Genomic DNA, 26,412 nt, shown 5'->3' on the forward strand with positions numbered 1-26,412 from the left:
AAATTACATAAAATAATTCTTATGCCCTACATTTATTTTTTAGAAAGCTATTAACACTAGCAAAATTATAGTAATAATAATAACATAGCATAAGAAGTAATTGATTTAAATTAACATCACGTTTTAAGGAATATCAGCAAAGAAAAAAAAAAAACCAAATAAAAATACACACAACAACAACAACGGCCTTCGTGAAACAGTGCTGTACTTCTTGGAGTAAAAGGCCCAAGGAAAGTCATGAATCCACTGCCTAAGAATTAGTTATGGTCATAAATGCCTTAAATTAAAATAGCAACCGAAATCTCCTCTGTTTTAAATCTCCTAATATATGTTATCCGAATTAATTTAATTTAGGGACCCAGTCTATGCAGATTCATGGACAGTGTTGGACTGGAATGCAGCACTTCTCATGTAACAATTCCCCACATTAATATTTATGTAGCATATGCAATCTATTTCTGTTATTTTTATGGTTGTTATTCTATGTCTGCAAAGGTCATTTAAATTATACTGCGGCCGAAAATTTGTTTCATAAATTTTGATATAAATACTAATTACACACTATAGTAATGCCAGCAGGGATCCTTTCATTTATCACATTTATATCAGCTTCGCTGCTTTAGTGATGACATAATGGAAAGCAGTGAAAAACTGGGACAGTTTTATTCTAATATCCTAAAGCTAGTAGGAGTTGCAGCAGGTTGACTTAGTGAATAAGAATTCCTACCACAATTCTTGGGATTTAAGAATCTTTAATAAGGTACGAAATGTTACCAAACAGTTCTGTAAACTAAATTTTACATACCAATTCTTCTAGCCATAAATATTGAATATCTTGTAACAGGTATAACCGGACCTTTACATGCGGATAAATATGGAAATTAGGATTTATATACATTATGTTCTTGTATTTGCCAAAAGCAACGGACAGATATAGTTTATATCTTTTTTTTTTTTTTAATATCACTTTACATAAACAAATGTAACAGTTTGACACGCAGATCCAGGCTTTCACTATACGAATTTCTTGACAGGACGTGTAACAACATTTTACTGCACTACTTAGACTGGACTTTGGGACGAAATGTTGCACTTTATACAAAAAAGCACATTAATACCAATAATATTCTGTTAGATCGACGTTTAGACTGTAATAATACAAAGTAATTCACATTTTGATACACATTTACTAGAACATTCTTGCCATTCAGTACAAATAGTTGAATTTCTACCTCTTCCCTCTGCCCCCCCACCACCTCCACCCCCCCGCCGCCGCTCCCGCCCGCCCGCCCCTCCCCCCACATATATGCAAAGACCACAAATCCACATATCCCCTTATTCAACTTGCGATATGACTATTTACAAAATCAAACAGTACACTTTTTTTGTTGTTTTGTTTTTGATGCTAATAATTCTGTATTTACAAGAGGGGATGGGGGGGAAGGCCGCTGCCCGAGCAGACATGCAGTTGGCGATCTCTAATCAGTGGTTTCCAGTGAAGCCCTACACAGTTGGCATTTGCCCTGGTAACCTTGTCTTCTTATGCATTCTACTAACCCCTTCGCCTACCAAGCCTTGGAACAGAGCAGAATAGTCAGGGAAAAAAAAAAAAAAAGGAAAAAAAAAGAAAAAAAATAAAAGAATTAAAAAAAAAAGAGAGAGAAAGAGAAATAATGGAGGACAAAAAGAAAAAAAAAGAAGAAAAAATATTTTTCAAAATTAAGTCTTCATTTTACTCAGTCCTGGGTCTACTGGCAGCATTTTAGTTTTGTTTGCTCATTTAAATTTTGATTTCAGAGTGTCCATTATTTTGGAGTCTTTAAATAGGGTATTTATTTGCTCGCTTGGGGCTTTTTTTTTTTTGTTTCGGTTTGTGTTTTGTTGTTGTTGTTGTTTTGTTTTAGCGTTTTAGACGTACCATTCGTTAAAATTTGATGTAAGCGTGCTGTGGCTGGACGTGTGATGGACTGCGGAGGAGGAAGGGGATAAGGAGCTGGCAGTCTGGTTTTCTGTGGATGGAGACACGATGGTTGGAGGGGTGGAGGACTCGTAGCCTGAGCTGGCGGCGGGAGAAGGCTGGGACCCCTGCGAGGATGATTCATGGACCTGCAAGAGAAAACCCGGGCAGAGATAGAGAGCGGCGGCGGACGGAGGCCTTCGCCTGGGGATGCGCCAGACAAGGGGACCCAGCAGCGGGCCCCAGGCTCGGGCTCTCCTGCGGGGCTCCCCGGCGGCCCCGGCCCCGGCCCCGGCCCCTGCCCGCCGGGCAAGGCCGGACTGCGCCCCCCGGCTGCGTCCTGGCGCTGCCTCCGTGCCCCTCCCCGGCTGAACCGCGCCGACCGAAGGCCCCGCGGCGGGGCCGGGCCCGGGGCTGAGCGCGGCCCGGCGGGCCCGGAGCCGGGGCCCCGCCGCCCGCCGGCCCCGGGCCGCGCTCCGCCCGCAGGCACGGCCGCGCCGGCCCCGCCGCCCTCCGCCCGGGCAGGCCCGCACGCCAGGCGCCCTCCATTTACCTTCATGTGCTTTCGGAGGGAGCTGGGGTGCGTGTAGGACTTGTCGCACATTTTGCAGAGATAGGGCTTGTCGGAAGTGTGCACATGCATGTGCTTTTTGCGGTCGCTGCTGTTTGCAAAGCGCCTGTCACAGCCCTCGAACTCACACTTAAATGGTTTTTCACCTATTGCAGAGGGAAGGGGGGGGGGAAAGGGATCTGATTAAGCAGGGCCGGCTGGATCGCTCATTGTCACCGCACCGCCGGACGGAGCTCAGGGCTCCATTTCAAACACTTGCAACTTTCTAACTTCAGCGTGGCTCAAATCCCAAAACCTTGCTTCTAGTCTCTATCCTTTCCGGACCTCCGACTCCCGCAAAGCGCCCGTTTCGGAAAGCAGGGGAGCTGAATAACTTTTTTCCCCCTTTCCTTTTGGAGAGGCGAGTTTCCTTTCAACCCCAGTCCCGGGCACTTCTCCCTCTTCACAACGCTCCGAGCGAGAGAGCAGGCGTGGTGGGATCTTACACACGATCCTCAGCGTCTAGTTTCCGATTTTATAGCTCGTTCTCGTAATATTTTACTCTCTCACCTCCCCCCCCCCCCCTCCCCCATATCTTCTTGAAATAATATTGGAAATTATCCGGTCCGGGAAATCAACGAGAGGGCAGCTCCACAAACCCTCGGCAAAAGCGCTAGGGAAAGCGGCTCTGGCTTTCAGCGTTCAGGGGTCGGAGCAAGGGGAGACCGCTCTCCCGGCCAGAGGCTGCTCCATTCCCACCTCCCACGAAGGAAAAAGTTCTCGGGAATACCGGCGCCTCCCCTCCGCACAACAATAACACAGTAACGCGCCGGGCTCGGTTTGTTTAATATCGCTCAACGGAATTAAATATTTACCAAGCCCTGAATTGCAGAGAGGAGACGAATGAGCTGCCTGCAACATTTAGCACAATTTCTCATCGTGCCACAGCCAAAACTGCCGAACAATAATTAATTAAAACCTATAAATTTAAACAGGACAGGTTGCTGCGATCCCCCACCCCACCCCCTCCGCCCTAACAATCCCAGCAGCAAACCCTGCCGTCCTCCCCCTCTGCCTCGGCAGGGATCATTTTCTTTTTGTTGCTGCTTCTGGCGTGGCTGTGACGGAGCTCGTTTTGCAGAGGAGCTCCGAGCCGGCCTCTCCCGCAAAAAAGCACTGGTTCCTGGACCAAACCCCCTCCTCCCCGTGCGAGCCTCAGCCAAGCCGGCCCCCAGCCCCTCCAGCACGGCCCCGCGTCCCGCTCTGGCCCCGGCGCTCGGCGCTTCCACTCGCAGAGAGAAAAGCGACAGAGAAGGTTACCGTACCTGTATGAGTTCTTTTGTGTATTTTGAGATTCTCTGATCTGGCAAACACTTTGCCACAGCCTGGGAAAGGGCAGGGGAAAGGTTTTTCACCTGTGTGGACTCTGATGTGATTTACAAGTTTATATTTGGCCTTGAAAGGTTTCCCTTCTCTTGGACACTCTTCCCAGAAACATATGTGATTGGACTGCTCGGGTCCTCCAACGTGCTCCACCGTGACATGAGTCACCAGCTCGTGCATCGTGCTGAAAGTTTTGTTGCAGGACTTTTTGGGGTTTGACAATTGCTCGGGCTCAATCCACTTACAGATGAGTTCCTGTTTGATGGGCTGCCTCATGTAACGAAAGAAGGCCCCTGCCCCGTGGTGGGCTGCCATGTTCATGTTCATGTGGCCGTAGCCGTGCAGCTGGGTCGAGGCGTAGTGCTCGGAACGGGGGCTGGTGACCTGGCCGTACTGGTCGGGTCTGCCGTACATGTCTCCGGAGAAGCCCAGGCGCATCTGCCCGTTCACCACGTTAGGCGAAGCGTGGCTGGTGGCTTGTTCGTGCAGCCCCGGGAAAAGTATATGTCCCGCGGCATCTGTGTGTCCGTGGGGTCCGGCGAAGCTGCCGGCAGCGGAGGCGAAGAGGCTGTGCTGGGCGCTGGCGGCCGCCGCCTCCCCGAAGCCGCGGTTGCGGAACAGAAAGTCCCGGGTGGAGTTGAAGGCGGCGCTGGAATAGGAGCTGACATGGGTCGGGTGGTGGTGGTGCCCCAGGGCCGCCGCCGCGTAGCCGGGCGCCTGCGAGGTGAAGGCGGTCTGGCCGGCCGAGGCCAGCTCGTGGGTGCTGGGGTTGATTTTGAAGGCGCCCATGCCGTCGGCGAAGGGGTTGATCCCCAGCCCCACTTCTCTGTCCGTGACATCGGCCGTGGAGTGGTGGCGAGAAGATCCGAAGGTAGTGACTCCTATGGCGGGATACTGCGGTCCAGCATCCAGAAGCATCTTCCCAGCGTCGATGCAGCAACCAAAAAAAAAGCACGCGCGCACACACACAACGCGGAGAGAAGCAGCAGCAGCAGCAGCGGCGGCAGCGAAAACACCCTCTTTGGAAAGTCAGCGACGATCACCACCAAAGCAACCACATCAAAAACACCCCCTTCGGCATCAGCGCAGGGGGAAGGAAAAAAAAAAAGAGAAAAAAAAAAAAAAAAAGGCTGGTGCGGAACGGGGAAGAGATCTTCGCAGTTGCAAATAATAATAATAATAAAAACGTGCCCCAAAAAATATTCACTGTCTCTCTGCTTTGACTTTTCAGGGAGGTTTAAGTGGGGAGAGGGGGGTTGGGTGAGCTCAAAAATAAACTGACTGCAAATAACAATAACGGCGAGAGTTCAACACAGGCAGCAAAAAAAAAAAAAATTAAAAAAAAAAACCAAAACAAAAAAGAAACTTCCTTCAGTGATTTTTTTGGCTATAGGAATGTTGCAAAGTGGCCGAGAGATTGTTTCTCTCTCCTCTTCGAGCTTCCCCACACTCACCCGATTTTTTTTTTTCGGGGGGCCTTTTTTTTTTTTTTTTTCCGCTCCGCAAAAAAAAAGGCGCAAATCATGCACAATATTGTCTTTTGCGGTTTATCTTCCTGGGGAGAAACTTTCACCTCCTCAGCCGGGCGGTGAACGCGAGACTGATAGCGGCAATCATTCCTGCAGATAAATGAATTGAAAAGACGACACCGTCCCCCCCCTTGATGAATGGGAGCCGGGGGCGGAGCGCCGTGCGGGCGGACGTGGGCGCGCATTGGCCGGCGCCGGCTCCCCCTTCCCCGCGTCGCTGCCCCCGGCCCCGCCGGCTGCGGGCGCTGATTGGCCGCGCCGCCTCATCCATCGCAGGTATTGTGGCGCCCTGACACCGCTCTGACAAACGGGGCTGCGGCAGCCCCAACTTTTTTTTTTTTTTTTTTTTTAAATATATATAAGGCTCTTTTTTTTTTTTTTTTTTTTTTTGCTTTTGCCTTTTTTTTTTTTTTTTTTGCCCCCACGAAAATATTTCCAGCGCATCTTTTTGTGTGTATGTGTATGCTAAGGAAAAAAAAAAAAAATTATTATTAGGGTTATTTTGTCCCCCGCTCTCCCTCTCTCTGTCCCTCTGTCTCCAGCATTCTGATAATGATGATTATGATGATTTCGTGGTGATCCTGAATTTTTAAGATCACTGAGCAACTTTTTAGGCTTTGGAAAGAGAAGCCCTATAGGGATTCGCGTCTTTTGAAGGTGTTTTCTTCTTATTTAAAAGTGAAGCTCTCCGAGAGTAGGTGCTGGGTGCACTTGATCTAATTTTTAAACACCAGGCGTGATTTCTCTGTGTAGCTGACTCTATCCCTCCATCAGGTTTCTGAAATAAATCTTGTTTTCTGCACCCATCAAAACGCAGGTGGGTGAGCACTCTTAACTTTCTAATTTTGTTGTTGTTGTTTCGCCTCCTTTTTTTTTTATTTTCTTTCTCTTTTCTCTCTCGCTCTCATTTTCTCTCGCTGTCGCTTGCTCTCTCTTTTACAGAGTCTCTCTTATTCAGGTAAAACTGTAAATTTTCCAAACTTACATTATTTCTCCTCCTACTGCATGTAACTCACGGTTACTTTTCTCTCTCTCTTTCTTTTTTTTTTTTTTCTTTTTCTTTTTTTTTTTTTTTTTTTTTTGGGGGGGGGGTGTGGAATTTATTTTAAGTCCTCGATAGGAGCAATGTAAATTTTCTGACATTCAAACCTTTTCTAGTTCACAAATCAGTCACCCTTGTCACAGTTATTGAAATTCCTCAAGTTGCCACACCAGGACGGTGGAAAAAGCAGGCGGTGTCTTTGTTGCTGACCAGGCTTTTGATCGCCAGAGAAAATTTACTTACCTTCAGATGAGTGAGCAGAAAAAGAAATAACACTCCCTTTGATTTAGTTAGAAAAATGCAGACATTTGGATTCAGTGCAAACATACAACACTTGGTTGTTTTCTAGATGCAACCCTCGATTAACCTGTCTTTCCCCAGCTCAAAGTCTATTGAAAAACTGTGGATAGTTCTTTTTTGTTCCCTCTACAAAGAGCCATTGACTATATATTAAAATGATTGTTGAAATGCATAAGTATGGTATTTAAAAGCAGAAAACCTTAGTGGCTTAATCAATTAAGCTAAGCAACATTTGTACAATATTTTAAACGACGGTTCAGCTCTTAAAAAAAAAAAATCTGAAGAAACTTTAACATATAGACGTCTTTGTGTGTGTATGTATAGATACACTTACGTATGTGCCCATGTGCGTACATATATAAAACTGGCAAATTATTTACTCGGTCGCCTGCATATTCATTAGCTCTAATTATTTTCTAGTAACGAAAACACCAAAAGCTCTCTAAGAGTCAGATTCCATACATTTCGCCTTTGTTCAGCCCTTCACTTGCCTCCTTCGCAGCTCAGTCCGAGCCCCTCCAATTCCTAGTTCCAAACAAAGAAACTTTAAACTCATCCTCTCTAATTATAGCCGCTGGTAAGCAATCCGCAGCGCAGGTACTGGGGAGTCGAACCAGCAGCGCTGCTGCGAGAGCCCTTCTCGGGTGAGAACTGCCTCATTTTGAGAGGTACAAAATGGCCATTGCGGCTAGAAAACAAACAAACAAACATCAACGGCGATAAATAAACTTTGATACGCCTTGACGGAATGTTTCACTGCAGTTTATCTGCAGACGCAGTGTGCCTGTGCTCGGTGCATGGAGATAGCTTTCAAAGCAGATCTATTATGTCATTTTCCTTGGATCTCGGGAGGCTTTACAGGGTTTGGTGGGGTTTGGTTTTGTTGTTTTCTTTTTTTTTTTTTTTTTTTTTTTTTTTTTTTTAAGAATAATGGTGAGGTGAATCTACACGTTTGCATTTATTTTACGAAATTTATTTCATGGAATTGCAATAGCTCAGAGCAACAGGTATACCCGGTCTAGGGAGCGCCTGGGTGTGGACATAGTCTTAAGGTGGGTGTTGCACTACTTTCTGTATTTGGTGTTGAAATTAAGGGAAGGACAGAGTTGTCAGCCTTATTGTGAAGTGTGCTGGGCGATGGCATTCGGAGAGCTAAAAAGTTGGGTAGTTCAGTGCTAGCCTGCCTCCCAGTGCAAGGGGAAATCAGTGATCATTCCAGGTCGGTGCAAAATGTACGAGAAGGCAGACGAGAAAGTATTTTTAGGAAGCGTATCTAAATATACAGTGTAAGAGTGAATGTTAAAAAAAAAAATGTTGTGGGTTGTAGAAGTTATCAAGTGGGATTTGCGGTGCGCTCTCTGCAGGAAACGAAAGCTGCTCCAGTTCAAAGCCACATGCACCAACGTGACATATAAGCCATTAAAATATCATCCTGACGGCTCATTTCTGCTTCATCATACATTCCCTAACTGCTTCCAGAAAGCGAGAAAAGAAGAAATGAAGGATGACCGCCTCGATGCAAGCGCCAAAGAGGTGGTGGGTTCTTGGGGGGGGGGTTATTGTTTTCTTCTTTCATTCTTTCTTTCTTTTCCCTTCCCCTCCACCCCCACTTTTATTTTTGCCAGTTCAGAAATGAGGGGAAACCTTCAACAGGTCGCAGGGGTAAGTGCCTGGGTATAGGGGGTGCCTGTGCAGTCCGGGCAGTTGGCTAGCCCCCACCGCCTGCCCCAAGGGCTGGACGAGAGCTCCCTGTCATTAGGGGGGGGGTCGTCGGGAGGAGGCTTGGCCACCCCGGGAAGAAGGGCTGGAACCTTGCAGTGCGGGGGGAGCAGCGCCTCGGCTGCCCCTCTCCCACGTGGGGCAGGGTCCCGGCGGCACATCGGCAGGCGGGGGAGGGCGGAGGGCCGAGAGCCCGGGCAGCACCGAAGTGGGGGGGTCCGACACCTTCTGTCGGACGCCAGGAGCCGCGCCCGCCCCCCCTAAATGCAAAGGGAGGCTCGGCCTGGAGATCCGCGGAACAGGGCAGCGGGGTGCGCAGAGCGGGGCTGAGGCGCTCCGCACCCCGACTGCGGCCGGTCTCGCTTCGGACGGGCAAGCACCGGGACCGGAAAGGTCCTGCGGCCGCCCAGGCAGGGCCGGGAACCCGGGGCGGCGTGCAGAGGGGGACGAGCGCTGACAATGGCGAGCCCCGTGGGGAGGCGTCCCGGGGGACGCGCTCCCCGCCCAGAACCTCGCCCACCGCCGCGCCCGGTGCCACGGGGGCGCTCCGGGGGACCCGGCGCCCCGGCACCGCAAGCCCTACTTTATAGGCGGGTGCGGGAGGGACGGAGCCCGGGAGCTCGGCCGGCCCCCTCCGGCCTCTCCCCGCCCCCCGCAGGCAGAGCCGGGGGCGCTGCTCAGGGAGCTGGGTGCTGCCGTCTGCTTCGCGCAGAGCCCGGGGAGGGGCTGCGACCCTGGTCCCGGCCCCGAGGGGCCGTACCGTGTCTGAAACCGGCCCGGGAAGGGAGAAAGCTCCCAGATCCCTGCCCAGGGTGATATAACCGAAGGTGACCTCTGACCCGAGCCCAACTCAGTGTGCCAGCCCCGGCCACTGGCACAGCGCCGACCGATGGGGACTGGCGTGGGCTTCTCGCCGATCCCTTTCCTGTCACTCCTTTGTCACGCGCGATCCCTCAGCCCCGGGGAGTCCAGCCCGTTGGTCGGGCTTCACTCGGGGCTCTCTCCACCCGGAGACAAGAAACTTTATTTCTGTACCGAGCCCTTCCCGGGGAACGCTCCCTCCGCCCAGCGCGGCCGCGGAAAGTACAGGTTGCGTGACAAGCCGATGGCAGCAGGGCACACGCCGTCGCTGCTGCCGCCCACTCGGTCTGGCTCGCAGCCCCGCTCGGGGCCGCCGGGATCCCGCGGGGCGGTGGCTGCTCTGGCCCCGCTCAGCCGGCGCACCTTCCACCCGGTGCGGGAGCGAGCGTTTAGGGAAGGGGGGCGGGGCGGGTCCCACCGCAGCCCCAGCGCGACACCGGAGAGGGAACTGGTACCCCACTCTAGCGCCCGACATCCCAACACTTTGGGCAAGGGGACATCCTCACCCTCCTGCTCCGCCGATGGCACAGCGCAGATGTGAAAAGCGTGCGAGGTCGAGCCAGAGTTTTAGCCAATATTTACTCTGAAATGCAGAACTGTTTTGCCTTTCTTTTTGTCATCTGGTAACCATTTGAAGTATTAAATGCAGCGATTTTTTTTTTGTCCAGTTTCAACAAGTTTTGGCGAACACTTGGGAACTGAGCACTCCTCCAGCCTCCCACCCTAACCAATAAAGCACAACTCCTGCAAACCTCTCACTAGCGGGGCAATGTTGGCGTTTCTGACTTGAGAGAAGTGCAAGGATGAATGGAAGTTGACTAGGAATGTTAATTCCTAAGGGATTGCTAAAGTTTTGGCAGTAATTTTCATCACACCAGTGAAAATATTGAGGACATCAAATTATTTATGAAAGATTATGACTGTGATACGATTATGAAGTTTCGTAATTAATATAATCAAATGTTTGTCTTAGTACAGATTTTTGTTTACTAGTTCTGGAGTGTCTACAATAATAGTAGCGAAAGTAATAATAATAATAATAATAATAATAATAATAACGTCATTTTAAGTAACTGATTCCAGATTCTAGTGCGCTTTTCTGTATTAAAAACCAAACAAACAAAATCCTGAGAATTTCAAAGATATCTGCAAAAATTCAGACTCAGACACTGCATCCAGCCCCAGATCTGCTCTCAAAGCTATTGCTGCCGCTCAAAGCAAGCTGTGCAAAGTTCTGCCTGTAGCAGTGGCAGTGCTCTGCCTTACAGAGAGCAAAGAGCAAGCTGAAAATTATAGGCAGGGAGAAGTGCCAGGGTGGTACTATACTAATCCTTGCTGAGACAACAACTTGTGTTGGAGGCTTGCAGAGAGTCCGGAATTTAATTTCGGGACGGAAGGATCTGTAAACAATATAGCCGAGTAGGTAAAAACTTGCCTTACAATAGCCTGCCAGAAGGTGAATGTCAGATCAAAGGAGAATTGAAAAGATGTCCTTTCATATTTTTTTTTTCCTAAATCAGCCATGGAAACTTCATGACTCCATAAAACATGTGCTGCTTTGCGGCAGACAGCCTCCAGTTTCCCCTCGGAGAAAGCTTCTCTTCCCCTCTCATTGCCTAACTTGTGTTTTGGTTTGGTTTTATGGGTTGGTTTTTTTTTGGTTTTTTGGGTTTTTTTTCCTTTTCTTTCTGAATCCATGATGCCCAACATATAGGGCGCCTTACTTATTTCATATCACACACAAATGGTTTTACTCTTAACTCTCTACCTCTCTCCCCAAACAGGAACAAAGCCAGGAAATGAGACACAAGACTCCCCTTGTAATGAGGAAAAGAAAACGACTTTACAGAAACATCCTGGAAAAGTCAAGTAAGTTAAAATATGTCCTTTTTACAGTTCAAAGGAGACTGTATTTTTTTCAGCTTAGTGTTTAACGTACTTGCATAAACACAAATCAGCGACAGAACACCCCACCAGCAGCTGCCTAATCCTGCTCAATGCCTATTCATTTGGAGGTTCTAGAATTAATATTTGACGACTCTCTCATTGAAACAACAACCCCTGACCCCATGTGATTGCACTGTCACATTATTCTATGACATATTCATCTTGAATTCATTTACGGACGATTTGATTGGAATGAGGTTTGACATGTATTGGATCCTATTAAAGAAGAAGACTTTGATCTTGTTGATGGGGTTTACATGATATGTATCATCTTTACCAGGGATACCAGGCTTCCACAATGTGGTGTCTAAGTAGTCAGTGACTGACAGCTTATCTGACAGGAATACCTTAATCTTGAGGTCCTGAATGAAATATTCTATTTAAAATAAGCATATGATTTGCTTGTCCTAGGGTAGCTTTAGGTCACAAAATGGGAGAGGCAAACCTAGGCACAAACCGCTGCTTGTCTGGTAGCTGACTTCCCGTTGTCAGGGAACCCTGAAATAAAGAAGTCCCCATAAGTGGATATGGGGCGAGGGAATAAAAACAAAGGCCAAGTGTGCTCTCGAGCTACTCGGTACCCTCTCCTCCCTGAGGTGAAACTGGGATTGCTGAAAGGCTTTCTTGATCCACCTCTTCCTAACCAGCAGTGCCTTCTGCCGGGGCAGGCAGGGACTAGGGCTCAGGTCCCGAGTCTGCTTCCCTCATCCCTCTCTGCCAAAGCAAGTTTAAGGCATAAGGAATTGCGCAGGATGACTTTCTTGGTCCTCTCTGTTTCTACTCCTTGCGGTTTTTCTCTTTCTCACAGTAAAGATAAGGGGTTTTCAGACTGATCTGTTCCCCTCCTCTCGTTCGGGATTTGAAACCGAACAACCTAAACCCGAAGCCTGTCTCAAGTGTTCAGAGCATCTCGGCCCGGCCCAGTCCTCGGGCACCGGCTGGATATTTTGTAGCTGGCTGGTCGGGAAGTTTGCACAGAGGTGGAAATAGGAGACCACAGGGTGGATGAAGGTCAAATTTTGCTTTCTTCAGCTCATCCCGAGGGCAGGAGCTGTGCCTGGAGCTGAGCACGGTTATAAAGTGGGCTGTTTCTTCGAAGCAATGTTAGAGATAGCGACAAGCATCTTGATTTTTAGGTAGATTACTACCGAAAAAACAAGCCTAAGGTAAAGCCGACGAGCAGCTGGGGCCGTTCCCACCCCGCAAAGGGATGTGCAGGCTGTTCATGCCGCAGGCCTCGGCAGCCTGGCGGGGCGGGGGCGCGGGCAGAGGCCGGAGGGTTGGGGCTGCCCCCGCGGCCGCCCACCCCGGGCTGCGGCAGGCGGAGCTCTGGGCCCCGCAAGGCGGAGCGGAAAGCAGGGGGAACAGCTCAGCCCCTCACCTAGGGCACAGCCCCGACGTTCTTCCACGAGAGCCGGGTCGGGGGCCAGAGAAGTGCTTGTGACTCGTCTTGACAACCTGTCACCTCTTTAGAACAGCCCTCCAGCTCGGGCTAGCTTTGGGGCCAGGGGCTGAGGACGGGGGGGGGCGGACACACAGCAGCCATAGGAAAATTCGTACTCAGGATCAAGCAGCCAGTTTGCTGGCCCTGCAGAAGCTGATGTTGACACATTTGAGAGTTTGCCGAGAGCCCGGCGTGTCTGGTCAATCGGGGCTCAGGCTGCTGCCAAGAAGCAGGAGACCTCGGTCACCTCTCCAGTGGCAGCAGCATGAGCTCGAGCTGCCAAAGGGCTGCACAGACAGGCGTCCAAGTTTTCAAAACACTGAGGGAGATGAGCGGAGCCCGTCCGGCTCTGGGCCCGCTGCCCTCCTCTTCCCCGTTTCTCCGCCTCCTCGCAGTCATGTGGCGGCCCCCGCCCGCCCCCGCCCGCTCCCCCCACGCACACAACCGGGGCTCACATCAACCTCACCTAACAGTGAGGGACACCGAGGGCCAGGTTCTCCTACGCTGCCTGGAAAAGGGTGTGAGAGACAGCCCTGAGTGGGGGGCAACTGAGAGCCATGAGTGTCTGGCAAGAAATCATCACATTTGAAATGAACTTAGGGCAAAATGGTTATGACTTTTTTTTTAATTGGCAAACTCTTCCAGATGATTTCTCCCTTGACTGAGAAGTGTCAGAATTGATGGATAACAAGTATGTAGAGATGCAGTGTTTTAAGGAGGTATGAGGAAAGCAGCTTTATTTGGGATTCACAGTCTCAGTACATTTGTAAGTAACAGATTCATACTTCCTAACGTTTGTCTCTTCTGTGCACTCCTATTGAGATGATCATGAATAGGACTGTCAAATCCATTTCGTAGAGCAAGTAGACTTGAAAGTTGAGATATTGTGAGGATGGTGTGTGCTTTAAAATGCCTGCGTAAACATGTTATGTAAGGTTGGGGAGCTAATTGCATCATTTGTCACTTTTCATCATCTCCACTCAGAAAGATGTGTGCAAGGATGTATCTATGGCTAGCTACCTGAATATCAGCCTAGTTTTACCGCACTAGTAAATGAAAGCAGAGACAAAATACGTAATTGCAGCCAACCCAGAATATGTGAAGCTGTGACAAAGATGTCTCCTGTGTGGTTCTGTATGTCCTAAACTTTAATCTTATGGTTTCCAACCGTTGCCTTGCAGCTTCAGTTATGAAAGTAGCTGGGTTGACATTGCCAAGTAGTTTCATGTTTTACTACTTCACATAAAGCCTATTGATGGCCAACACTTAAATTCTTATGGAAATGCAAAATTCTGTGCTGAGAGCTTTACCTGACATGCATCTGGTAAAGAACCTACTGGCAAATAATGTATTAGCGAGTCTATGTATTAAAATGATGAGAGTTTGACAGGATGGATAGAGAATTAATAATTGCTATATTTTATAAGACTGTGAGGTTATTGGTGGAGCCGTTTTTGTGTCAGGATCCAAGTACTGTGGTAATACAGTGGGTAGATATTTAAAGATCTGCTTTTTTTTCTTGGAGCAGAAGAATCTTTTCCCATGTTTCATTAACTTTTTTAAGTTCACAATCCCCTTCTTAAAAACTTAAGTAGATGCTTCCTCCTATGCTGAAGCCCTAAGCTTTTCTAAACCTGTAAGGCCTCAGTGTGTCCAGCTAAAACCCAAACCTACACTTCTGCGACTAGCACGCAAACCCTGCAGACCATGTTATTTCCTTCAGGTGAGAATCAACAGAACCGAGTCCGCTATGAATGTTTGGCAATGCTTTTCCTTCAAGCCAAGGACGGGGATTTTACGTGGAACTACCCTGTAAGTGTGCTTGAGAGAAAGTGAGAGAGGGAAAGGGAGAGACTCCCTCTTCTGGGTTAAACATTCAGATTCAGCCTGAACATCACGATTTCTCGCATTGCTCCGGCGGCCAGTAATCAGATAACTGCTAAAACTTCTCAGAGGAGGGGGAAGGGAACGGGAGTCTCTCAGAGATGCTTTGTCCGGGCTCAGGCACCGGGGCGGTAGCCCGAGTCCCGGGCCGATAGCCCGAGTCCTGGGCCGAACACGCCTGGCCAGCGAGCGGCCGGTGCGGCTGCGGCCGCAGCTTCTGCCGGGCAAGGACCCTCTCCCCGCACCGGCAACAAGTGCCGAGGAGCCGCCGGCAGGACCGGCACCGGCACCGGCACCGCCCCGGCTGCCGCGGCTTGGCCGGGCGGCGGGGACCGGCGGGGCTGCCAGGGCTCTGCCGGGGTCGAGCCCCGCGGCCGCCCCTTGTCTCAGCGCAGGGAAGCGGGAACGGACAGAGGCGAGGGGGAGGCCGGGGCGATGCCCTCCACTCCCGCCGAGGCTTTTCTTCCCCCGGCCGCAGGCGAAAGCCCGGCAGCGCCCGGCCCCGGGCGGAGGCCCCCGGGCGGAGACCCCCGGGCGGGCCGGGGCGGGCCGGGCCGGGCCGGGCCGGGCCGGGCCGCGGATGGGGGCGCCGGCGGAAGGGTTAGAGCGGCGGCGCATGCGCGGCCCGTCCCCGAGCGCGCCCCCCGCGCCACCGGCGATCTCCCTTTCAGGCGGCGGCGGGACCTGTCACGGTGACGTCACGGCGGCGGCAGCCAATGGGCGGGCGCGGCGATTGTGTGGCCGGCGGGGCAGCGGCGCGGCGGGAGCGGGGCCCGTCCGATCCCGCCGCGCCGTGAGGGCCTCCCCGGCCCCGGGCAGGACGGGCCGCGCCGCGCCGCGGGACCTCCCCGGCCGCCGCCAAAGCCTCCCGCCGGCCCCCCGAGCCCACCCGCTGGCACAGCCGCCCGTGCGTCCCGCGCCAGGGCAGCGGGACCGGGAAACTTTTTTTTATTTTGGAGAAAGGAGAAAAAAAAAAAAAAGAAAAAAAAAAAAAGTTGTTTCCCCCGTTCCCCCCCTCCCACCCCGCTGCCCTGTGTATCTCTCCTCCCGCTGTCAGGTGACTTTTTAGCGTTAGAAGCTAATGAGCGTGGATGCTCTGGGGATCCCGGTGATGGACCCTGCTGCTCTCTCCAGGCGGAACACGGCGCTGAGATTAGTAGACTTGGCGGGGGCTCCTCGCCACCATCAGCACCCCCCTCAGAGCATGACAGGCTTCCCGGGCGTCGCCGGGCACCCCCACACCACGGCGCCCACGCAGCCGGGGGAACACGCCGCCGAGTCCCGCCTCGGGCCGCAGCAGCTCCGGCCAGAACACATGGGGCACCGCCACCATCCTCCTTCTCATCCTCCTCCTCAGCATCACCCCGCGGCCCTTAAGATCAGCCCTGCCCCTCATCCCCTCCACCAGCTCCACCACCACCACCATCATCATCATCATCATCATCATCATCATATGGCAGGCCAAGCCGAGGTGGTCTCTAGTCAAACGGCAGCGTTTGGCCCGGCGCAGTCACCAGCAGCCCCTTACCCCGTCTCTCACCCAGCCCAGGCTCTGGCAGCAGGTAGGGACTTCTTCATCCGCAGAGACCTGCCGACCCCACTCATGCCAGGGCTGACCGAGCAGCATCCCGCTGCAAGTTCTCACCACGGACTGTTTGTCTCAACAACAGGTAGCTACCCCGGACACCATGGTCACCACCACCACCACTCAGAAGCTGGGAATCCCTCTCTGTTCACTGGACTCCATGAGCAGCCTCCCCATGCAGCTCCAGGTGGCCATCTAAACGGACAGCTCAGACTGGGGTTACCTGGAGAAATGTACGCCAGGTCTGAACATTTCACGCAAGTACCAGCCTCCAGGACAGATCATTTTGCTGCTTCTTCGCTTCATAACTACGGTGGTATGAATCTGAACGTGAACCTGGCTCCACACCACGGCCCAGGTGCCTTCTTTCGTTACATGAGGCAGCCCATCAAACAGGAACTCATCTGTAAGTGGATTGAGTTGGACCAGACTCCCAAAAAATTATGCTCGAAAACTTTCAGCACGATGCACGAGCTGGTGACTCATGTCACGGTGGAGCACGTTGGAGGACCCGAGCAGTCCAATCACATATGTTTCTGGGAAGAGTGTCCAAGAGAAGGGAAACCTTTCAAGGCCAAATATAAACTTGTAAATCACATCAGAGTCCACACAGGTGAAAAACCTTTCCCCTGCCCTTTCCCAGGCTGTGGCAAAGTGTTTGCCAGATCAGAGAATCTCAAAATACACAAAAGAACTCATACAGGTCAGTATGTAAAGCTCTCTTTACTCTCTTTCTCTCTGTTATTCCGTGTACTGATTTGCTTTTTTTTTTTTTTTTTTTTTTTTTTTTTTTTTTTTTTTTTAATGTATCCTTTGAGTTGTTATTGAATGCACGCCAAGTACTTCTGGAAAATAAATTCTCAGATTTGTTTGCTTCTTCACCGTTTGGAGAGGGGGGAGGAAAGGGGGGGGAAGGGGAGAGCGAGAGCAAGTCTCAGAATTTTCATCCATATTTTTTTCTGGTTGTGTGGAGAGGTTGCTGTAATGTTTATATGGGTAGATCTGTGTAAATATTGAACGATATAGCTACTATTTCTGCTAATTCAAATAGGCGAGGATTTTTTTTTTTCGATTTAAAGTAGTCGGGGGAAAAAATTAAATCATTGTGCAAGCTCACAAATTAAAAGTGAACAATGGAAGTTACAACTTGTCTAGTCAGTTTTGACTGATGTCGCTGAGATGCTGCTGCTCGAACGTTGTGAGAATAACACAGCTGCGACCTTTTCGTTCAACAGTTCTGTTTTGGGCAGAGGGAGTTTCAAATGTTTGATCTGAATAACACTGACATTTTTAATGAGCATTGCCTTCCAACGACTTTCTGCATTCGCAAATATGGGGAGCTGCGATTTCTGATTCTCGTGAGGAAAAAAAAAAGGAAAAGAAAGAAAGAAAGGAAACCCTTGTATTGTTTCGGCCTGTACATTCTGAAATGTCATTTGCAGATCTGTTAAGTGAAATTGGGACATGTGTCAGAAACATCTGTTAGTTCTAGTTAACAGAAAATAAAGTAACACGATGGACGATCTTGCAGTACTACGTTTGAACTCTTCCGGCCAGGAAAGCATTTATAATTAATGAAATTGCACGTAGAAAGTTTTCACACTTCCAGGAGCAGCTTGTGAAGTTGTATTAATTAGTTTAGCAGCCGGTGTTTGTAGTCCAGAGCGCTGGCTTTTTTTTTTTTTTTTTTTTTTTTTTTTTTTTTTTTTTTTTCCCCCTCTAAAGAAGAAGATAAGAAATAAGCCCTTTTTGGAAAATTTAATCTGTTCCAGTGTAGGGTTTTCCACCTCCCACCCCCTTCTGTACAGCCTTATGCACTGCGAGGGAAACTACATAATCCTATTGTAAGATCTTCTTACAGCCAAACGATTTTTTTCGCCTTCCAGTTCATAAAACTCCCCTTCCCCCATGCTCGGTGCAGGGCTTGACCTTCCAGGAGTTGCATTTTTTATGATAGAGCGCGACGTGATATAATATGCAGAACATACACTAATTTCGTATCGCTATCATCTAAACATAGCACTGAGATTTTACAGCGACCGTCACTCGTCACCTCATTATTTTTCCATCGCTCTATGAGGAGTAAGTCTGTGTGCGGGGCGGGGGGGTGGGAGGGAGGAGGTGGACGACAGCATAGTTGTGTTCCTCGGCTGCCTTCTTGGCCCCCTTTTTCCTCGAAATAGGGGTATCCCCGGGTCACTTAACTTGTATCCCAGCCAGTTCCTTGTTGGATCAGCGCAGGTACAGCCATTAACCGGGAGAGCTCATCTCTTAATGACAGTGTTTTTCTTAAGTAAACAAACTTTTACTGCTCTTTAACGGCCTCACTGTTTGAAGTCTCTGAAGCAGAAAATGGTTAAATTCTTGGGAAAACTGACCTACATCGGAGATGCAGGTTCAGGGCAAACCCGAGAGCAGAGATTTGCGTTTATTAAACACCATTCGGCGCGTCTGTACTTTTGGCTTTAACTTTCTCGGTGATTAATTGCTGTATTGTGCAAACTCCTGCAGGGCCTTTATGGTTCCACCGTTTCTATTAAACACCCAGAAGTTGTCAAAAACGCAATGTTTCTGAAACCCTAATAGAACTCACTACGAATTATTCATGAAGACAGTTCTAGATTCAACAGGAAAATTATTGCCTCCTTAAATATTAATGACTTCTGATTTCTCCGAGGCTGGGGAGCAGGCAGAGGGATATCTGGCGATGTACGAGTTTTCCAGTTTGGAGGATAAGGCCGTCAAGGCGGCGGCAACGGGACGAGCAGGACGGGCTGGGATCACTTCGCCGCCTTCCCTGAGGGCCAGGAACAATAGTGCGAGGCGTGGGACGGAGCCCCGCTCCCTCCCTGCGGCCCCCGCCGCCCCCGCGCCTCGCCCGCAGCCCGGGAGCCGCCAGCTCCGACTTCCCCCCACCGCCACTCACCCGGAGAAGTTGGTAAATACCTTAATCCACTCCCGGAGACGGGGGATTATGCCACAAATTCCAGGCTGAGTTTCACTGAACACTTTTGCCCAGCTACAAGTGTGGGGTAAAATGGCGGTTGAGTCTCCATCGCCCGCGGAACTTTGTGCGTGGCTGCGGCTCCGTGCCCGGGCTGCGGCAGCCGGGACCTGTGCAGTGTCCTCTCCCTGCCGGGCAGGGATTTCCGCGTAAGAAAACCTGCTCTTGCCAAAGGAATACTTGCAAATGGCTCGGATGGCTCCTCTTTATTGAGGCGTTCAGGGAATGCAACCCGGGCAGCTGAGAAAATGCTGCCCTCTTCCCACTTGAAACCCGGCTGCACGGACGGACCTTTCAGTGGCTCATTCAGGGGGTTAAGCGAAGTTGAACATTTTTCAACTCTGCAAAGCGCAGTGCGGCGCAGCCCGCTTTTACCTGAATGGAACTCACTTTGCACAAGCAGAGTGCTTATGAGGATGGCTTTCCCTGGGGTCTCCTAACTTACTGCTTGCTTGTACTGCACTAATATCCTTGATTTGTTGTCTCAACTTAGATGCTGAAGGTCAAATTATTTCCTTACGTGGAACTCTAATTAGATTATAGGCGGGCGTGTGTCTATGCATATGCACCGCTGTATGTCGACGGTATTTGGTTACAGAATCCGCATCGTTTTGTGAGAGACCTTATTTTTAACCTCTTCCCTCCCTTCCCTCCAACGCCAGATATTTACCCATCCTCTGTGCAAATGTTAGCGTTGCAGGATGTCAGTGTTCCTCATTGACTATTACAATGCGGAAAGGGCATACTTTAAACGCGGAGCCATGAGCCTTTCCCACCCACCTTGCATAAAGTGCATTCATGTGAAATATTTGGAATGCCTTCCTTTATTTGCCTCTTCTCGCAGCCGAGCCCGATGTAGACTGAGTCTCTCCTAAATTTAATCATGACGAATTGAGAGGGGAAAAAAATACAAATGACAACCACAAACGCACAACCCAGGAAATTAAAAAAAAAAAAAAAAAAAAAAAAAAAAAAAAAAAAAAACCCAAAACAAACACACAAAACCAAATATTGGAAGTCCTTTCGGCTACATACGCCATGATGGTGAACACAGTTGCTTTGTTTGCACTTCACGTTAAGGTTAGGCCATGAATTTTGTGGAGTCCTCTCCGCCCTGATACTTTTTGACTTTTGACGGATGAGGAGGATATTTTCATAATCGATTGGTACAGGACCTGGGTACCCCTTGGCAAGCAGGGTTTTGCAGTTTGCTATTGTCAGCGACAATAATGCCGTCAGCATTTCATCCTGCATCTGGCTGTGGCGTGTTTCCTTGAAAACCTCCTGTATATCGTCTACCGTGCCAGGTCCACACGATTCGAGGTTACACTTTCACATGATTCCAGCAACACCATTGTATTTCTATTATGCGTAACATCACTTATTATATGATCAGACAATTTTATTTGATTGCAATTCCTTCAGTGGCTGTGTAGGTTGAAATGAAAAGGGAATCCTACCCTTGCGACAGTGCCGTGCGCTGGCCTAGTCATCCTTCTGCTGAATCTTTATCGTTTTTCCCCCACAATCAATGTCTTTCTGAAATATTTCATACTTTAGCACACGGTATCAGCAAGCTGGGGAACACGGAAAGGAAGGGGATGTGGATCTTGTAATCAGTACAAGTATGAAGTGGATGAAATATGATCTAGCCAGGTTATGGAAAATATTTCCAGGTGCCTGAGGGACTGTGAGAAATGTATTTAATGTAAAAGTCTTCGAAGGGATAAATCACTGACCGCTCTTTCTGCAGGACTTCGGAGTCTGCGGGGACAGCACAAGTGTGCTCGGAACGAGCGGTTCTCCTCTAAGTTTTCCTTGTTTCGGAGCTTTGTCTTTTGCACAAACCCTTACGATGACGCACACAGGCCAGGGGAAAGAGAAGGAGAAGCTGGCTGGGCAGGGCACTCCGCGTGCGGAGCCGGCCACGCATCCGGGTGGGCACGGAGCGGCGGCTCCGGGGGATGCTCGGCGGGGCCCGCGGGGAAGGGCAGAGCTAGTGAGAGGAGATTCCGTGGGGAGAGGAGCCGTGGCAAGGCCGGAGAGAGGGGTCCGGGGAGGCTGTGGGCTGTGGGGGTGAGGGATGCGCTGCTCCCGGCCCCGCCGGCGCCGCTAATGGCTGTGCTCGCCCATTGCCTCCTGCAGGGGAGAAGCCGTTCAAATGTGAATTCGAGGGCTGTGACAGGCGCTTCGCCAACAGCAGCGACAGGAAGAAGCACTCGCATGTCCACACCAGCGACAAGCCCTACAACTGCAAAGTGAGAGGCTGCGACAAGTCCTACACCCACCCCAGCTCCCTGAGAAAACACATGAAAGTGCACTGCAAATCCCCTCCTCCCAGCTCCGGCTACGAGTCCTCCACGCCCTCCTTGGTGTCCCCCTCCTCGGACTCCGGCCGGGAGCCCCCCGCCTCCTGCTCCCACGCTGAGCCCTCCGCGCCCGCGCAGCCCGCCGCCAACCTGAGCGAATGGTACGTGTGTCAAGGCGCGGGGCCCCGCGGCCCCCCCGGGCCCCCCGGCGCCTCCCCGCCGCCGCGCCTCCCCGCCGAGCCCCGGCCCCGCTGCTAGGGCGCGCCGGGGGCGGCGGCGGGCGGCCCGGCCCGGCCCGGCCCGGCCCGGCCGGCACAGGGAGCGTCGCGCCGGGCACGGGGAAGCCGAGAGGGAGCGGCAGCGAGAGGCGCTTGGCGGAGGGAGAGAGGCTGCGGAGCGCACGGGTGGGCCCTGCCTGCGCCCCCGGCACCGCGCACACGGGAGGGCTGCGCTCGCCTCGGCCGCGGCGCTGCCGCCTCCTCCCGCCGTGCCACACACCCCCACTCTGACCGCCTTGCTCCAGTCTGTTTACATGCCAACTGATTTGCATTCCCTTTCCTTATCCCTGTCCTTTCCCCTTCCCTTCCCTTCCTTTCCCTTTCCCTTCCTCTTCCCGTTTTCCTTTTCCCTTCCCTTCAGTGATTTCATACAGATTTTCTCTGTACAGATTTTCTCTTGTCAACAGTATTGTGTACTGCACTGTTCTGTTCGCCCACGATTTTCTGTGAGAGTGTGGTTTTTTAAGAAATATATATATATATAAACTATTATTTGTTAACAATTTGTACAAAATGGATCCATTAAATTTTTTATTAATTAACCCGTTCGATGGACGTTTCTGTAAAGAATCTCATTACTTTTCCCGCTTTCTGTATATAAATACATATATATATATTTCCTCGCCCCACCCAGTAGTCACTAATAAAGAAAGGCCCAGGGGGTGCGATGATTGACTGTCCATTTTAGCTCCCACTGGTAATGACTTCTAATACCTAAACATGCCCGTCCCCACCCAGAGTGCGGCTCCTGTTGAACCGTGGGCGCTGAAGCTCCCGGGGGGGGCGGTTCTGACGGGGTGGGGGGAGACCATTCTCTGACGTCACTGCCAGGGCGGGGGCCGGGCAGCCCCCGGCAGCGCGGGGACCTGGGGCCGCTGCTCCACGGCTCTGCCCTGCGAACAGCCCCGAGGAGAAATGAACCGCTCCCACAACGCGGCTTTAGCATCTCCTTGCTGCCCCAGAGTCTCAAACCTACAGGGTTCATTGCACTGGTTCACAGAAAGGGAGGGGGGTAAAAAATAAACAACCCCCAAAATAAATAAACAAACCTCTCCACTGGGGTAGCTTGAAACTACCGAATGGTGCCGTTTTAATTACTTTAATTACGTTTAAGAATACCAGATAGTATAGGCAAATAAATAGCATAGGCTGCTGGAAAGGGTTTCTATGGCTTGCGGAGAGCAGACAGAAGGCTGCTGTAACCGCATCCTCTGGCGTTTGACAGATCAGCCCCGCACCCAGGTGACTGGGGTTACTGTGGGTGTACAACTGTACAGGCGAGCGCATGCACACGTGTATGCTGATACCGAGAAACATAAAAACGACAGAAAAATAAATAGCTGGTCAGTGACTAAAAACACCCCAATGCCCAGTGCTTTCCTTACTTACACACCCGTATTTTGCCCCCAAGGCACCAAGTCGGCGTTCCTTTCTTCAATCGCCCAAACTCAACAACTTTTCTGTTTAAATAGTACGGATGGTGACAACAGCATGTCGATAACGGGAATATACACTTAGGGAATCAGCTAGGTGAGGGTAATCTGTGGAAGAGGAAACTAAACAGGGGAGAGTTGTGCCCCTATCCAGCCCCTGAAACTTGTGTCATGGAAATCGAGACGTGTAGAAGCCAGATGCGGGTAGGAAGGATGTTTCCATCATGTCCCGAGATCTGTTTATTTCTTTATTTCTCTATTTACAGAAGTATTTGGATGTGCAGGCTAATCACCTTTAATTTTTCATTTGCTTGTTACAGATGTCTACCCCGTTGCTCTCAAGGTAATCTAGACAGACGCAGCTGAAAGCCTGAATCTTATGCCTTAGACATCAAAGCAAGCTCGCACAAAGAAGTATTTCTTCACAACGGTGAATCTTCATGGTAAGTTAGGATTTCTATGGCAATAGGCAAGTCATACTTAAATAGTGAAAGGCGAAGTCTGGAGCCCGTCCAGTCTTTTCATTAAGGACATAATATTTACGTCTAACAGGCCCTTTTTCTTGTGTATACAAGTATATATTTTTGTTTGACGCGAACTAAATCATTTTCATTTAATTTCCGGTAAACAAAACCCACGCGAACAGGGCACTTGTTCCAGACCATAATAAAAATGGATAAGACTGTCAGGAAGAAAAGGCCCGCTTGAACCGTCGCCTCAGCTCACTTTTGTTTCTGCTTTCTGCCAGGATCAGAGAATGCATTTGGGATTTGAGGGCGAGTTTCTAAAGGCAAGGAAATGGTTTTTAAGGGGGGAAAGAAAAGGAGAAAGGTCTAATCAAGCTCGGGTTGTTCAAAGGGCCTGATTTTGGGGTTGAAAGTGTGAGTTTTATGGTGCATCAGCATGCCACGTTAGGATCGCTATGGTAATGAGGAGAGCAATAGCAAGCGGCCTTCAAAGGAGGCACACTCCATTTGAGACAGTCTATTAAGATACATTTGCACTGACCTTTGGTTTCATGCTAGCTTAATACACTCAATCTGCTCCCCGCTAGAGATAGACTTCCTCCACCTAATGCACTTCGGTGGAACTGGGTTCTGCTGGGCTTCGCCCTCCCCCCGAGACGCGCTCCATTCCGACGCTGTAGCCCCGGTCTCCTTCTCCCCAAAATAAAGGACTGCCAGCCCCCCAAGCTCGGCGGGAGCTCCCGCCCGCTGTCCCCAGCCTTTCTGACCAGCTTCTAGCAGCAAAATCTGGCCACAAAGCCTGAGGATTGCTTCCCTTCCTCCCCACCAAACGTGGGAGAGGAAGGTAGGATGGGGACTGGAAGATCCCCCTCCATGGGCTGTCTCTGTCTCAGGGAGTAGGTGTCCCGATGGAGGTCCCCCAGGAGCTGGAAAACGGGGTGAGCTCCGAGGGCAGACGGCCGTACCCCCTTCTCGCTCTGCCCGGTCCTGCTGTGGCTGCGAGCGGAGGCTCCGTGGTGCGGGGGAACTTGACACCCGCATGGCCGGGGCCATGGGCGCTGGGCCATGGGCCCGGGAAAGTTAGAAGTCCATGTTCCAGTAATTGTCTTGTTGTTTATTTTATCCAAGTACCCTAGTGAATAGGGGAAAAATAAACACGGGGAAAAAAAATTCAAACAGTTGAGTCGTCTTTAGTGCCAGCCCTTGTGGTTGAATAAAAAGGATGGTCCAATTTCTATTGAGCTGAGAAATCTTTGAAGTGGGAGTTATTATCTGAGAAATTCCTGCTCGTCGTCCTAACAACGCTGATGAAACGTAAAAGGTTCTTTGTCAGCGATTTGTTCTCCTCTCTGTCAAACTCACCCTGCCCGTTAGCTTTAAACCGTTTCTAAAGAGATAAAATCAAACTTTTAAAGATAACTTTAGGGGCCCAGAGGGTGCAGAAAATGCCAAACTATCGAATCTTGTGTATAGACATACATCTCGATATACCTGGCTGTGTCTGCGTGAAACTCTGACTGTGTACAGATGTCCATAGATGTCTGTATGACCTTACAGTTCGAAAGTTGAAATTATGTCCATTGTTTTTGCATTTCATCCTTCAAGCTTTTCCGTCTAATAAATTATTCCCACACACACTCTGCACGGAATGCGATTCTTGGGCGAAGGCAGAAACGTTGGGTTTCGTTACTTTGTGTGGGTTTCACCACTTTGTGACCAACAAATGTTTTCTCTCCAGTAGAGTGAAAGCAAGAGCGTAGACACAGAGTAAATTCTTTGATCGTTTAACAGTCCAAATACCTATCAAGCATGTATATACTGCAATGTATCGAAGTTGTTAACGCATTCAAAGTGATGGCTTCCATATGCTCTCATGTTTTATTGTCTGTACGTGTAAGGATAGTCAAACTGCGTCCCTTTTGTATCTTCATTTTATAAACATAATGGTGTTGTACTGAAATGATTCCCTGATCAAGTTTTATTTAGTAGTTTCTCACTGGATATCATGCAATACCCTGTTCGGAATATGAATTCCTTGAAGTTGTAACTCATCAGTATACTTCTGTTTTAGTTGTTAAAGAATTATCTGAGCCCAATCCTGCCATTCTAAGCCAAACCATTAATTTAATGGGACCTTTTCTGAGTAAAGACAGAGTCAAATTAGAATGGAGTGGGTATTACTATAATTATTGTTATTATTTTTTAGTCTTGGCATATTTATGGGAAAACCTAGCACATTCTTTGTGAACTGTACAGAGAAGAAGCCTCTGAAAAATGTAGCTTGCAGAAAAACATTTACAATGTTGGTATACTGTATCTCTTTCCAGACTTCTTATATTCATTTTTTTTAATCACATGTTTGGCAAGGAAGGAATGTTCTGTTGTGTGCTTGAATATACTATTTATTTTTAATACTTGGATTTTTTTTACAATAAATATTTATAAGCATTTAATTTCTATGGTTATTTTTACAAATGTGCACTTTTAAATTGTGTGTTTGTACTGATGATACCGAGCCATTCCTAAAACACTGTGTAATCAACCCTCTCTTTCTGTTGGTTTTTATATTAGTTGAAAAAAAAAAAAAAGCCCAAACCTGTGTGCTATTAATGTGGTGTACAATCAAGTATTAATGAGTGTTTTTTTTGTTGGTCTTTAACCTTTTTTAATGTTAATCGTTTTAGGTTGGCATTTCCATTAAAAGAACAGAGCAAAACAAA

General features: G+C 49.6%; 2 protein-coding genes across 10 annotated transcripts; one reads left to right on the top strand and one right to left on the bottom strand.

Moving 5' to 3' along the window:
- Window positions 1-732: 732 nt before the first annotated feature.
- Window positions 733-5,512, bottom strand: ZIC1 (Zic family member 1). Its single transcript, XM_068200772.1, has 3 exons — window positions 3,833-5,512; window positions 2,511-2,674; window positions 733-2,106 (listed from the first exon to the last, which is right to left on the bottom strand). Exons 1-3 carry the CDS (start codon window positions 4,806-4,808, stop codon window positions 1,909-1,911), a joined length of 1,338 nt encoding a protein of 445 aa, XP_068056873.1. The 5' UTR covers window positions 4,809-5,512; the 3' UTR covers window positions 733-1,908.
- Window positions 5,513-5,818: 306 nt separating this feature from the next.
- On the top strand, window positions 5,819-26,412 carry ZIC4 (Zic family member 4). 9 transcript variants are annotated; one of them, XM_068200770.1, is made up of 6 exons: window positions 5,819-6,236; window positions 11,126-11,210; window positions 13,378-13,498; window positions 14,456-14,544; window positions 16,287-16,904; window positions 21,351-22,500. In XM_068200770.1, exons 4-6 carry the CDS (start codon window positions 14,487-14,489, stop codon window positions 21,770-21,772), a joined length of 1,098 nt encoding a protein of 365 aa, XP_068056871.1. In that variant the 5' UTR covers window positions 5,819-6,236; window positions 11,126-11,210; window positions 13,378-13,498; window positions 14,456-14,486; the 3' UTR covers window positions 21,773-22,500. The 9 variants fall into 9 exon arrangements, 8 of the variants coding, with proteins under 8 accessions (XP_068056871.1, XP_068056868.1, XP_068056869.1 ...); XM_068200767.1 differs by lacking the exons at window positions 13,378-13,498; window positions 14,456-14,544 and adding an exon at window positions 8,126-8,297 and having other exon boundaries at window positions 21,351-22,499; XM_068200768.1 differs by lacking the exons at window positions 13,378-13,498; window positions 14,456-14,544 and having other exon boundaries at window positions 21,351-22,499.

The sequence above is a fragment of the Anomalospiza imberbis genome, chromosome 10 (assembly GCF_031753505.1).
Source record: "Anomalospiza imberbis isolate Cuckoo-Finch-1a 21T00152 chromosome 10, ASM3175350v1, whole genome shotgun sequence".
Lineage (NCBI taxonomy): Eukaryota > Metazoa > Chordata > Aves > Passeriformes > Viduidae > Anomalospiza > Anomalospiza imberbis.

Bases quoted from the DNA above. Each gene is read 5' to 3' on its own strand.
- ZIC1 (XM_068200772.1), bottom strand. From the start codon at position 4,808: ATGCTTCTGGATGCTGGACCGCAGTATCCCGCCATAGGAGTCACTACC. The intron at 2,675-3,832 runs GTACGGTAACCT...CCTCTGCAATAG, and splicing joins ACACAAAAGAACTCATACAG to GTGAAAAACCATTTAAGTGT. The intron at 2,107-2,510 runs GTAAATGGAGGG...TTTCTCTTGCAG, and splicing joins CCCTCCGAAAGCACATGAAG to GTCCATGAATCATCCTCGCA.
- ZIC4 (XM_068200763.1), top strand. From the start codon at position 15,698: ATGAGCGTGGATGCTCTGGGGATCCCGGTGATGGACCCTGCTGCTCTC. The intron at 16,905-21,350 runs GTCAGTATGTAA...TGCCTCCTGCAG, and splicing joins ACACAAAAGAACTCATACAG to GGGAGAAGCCGTTCAAATGT.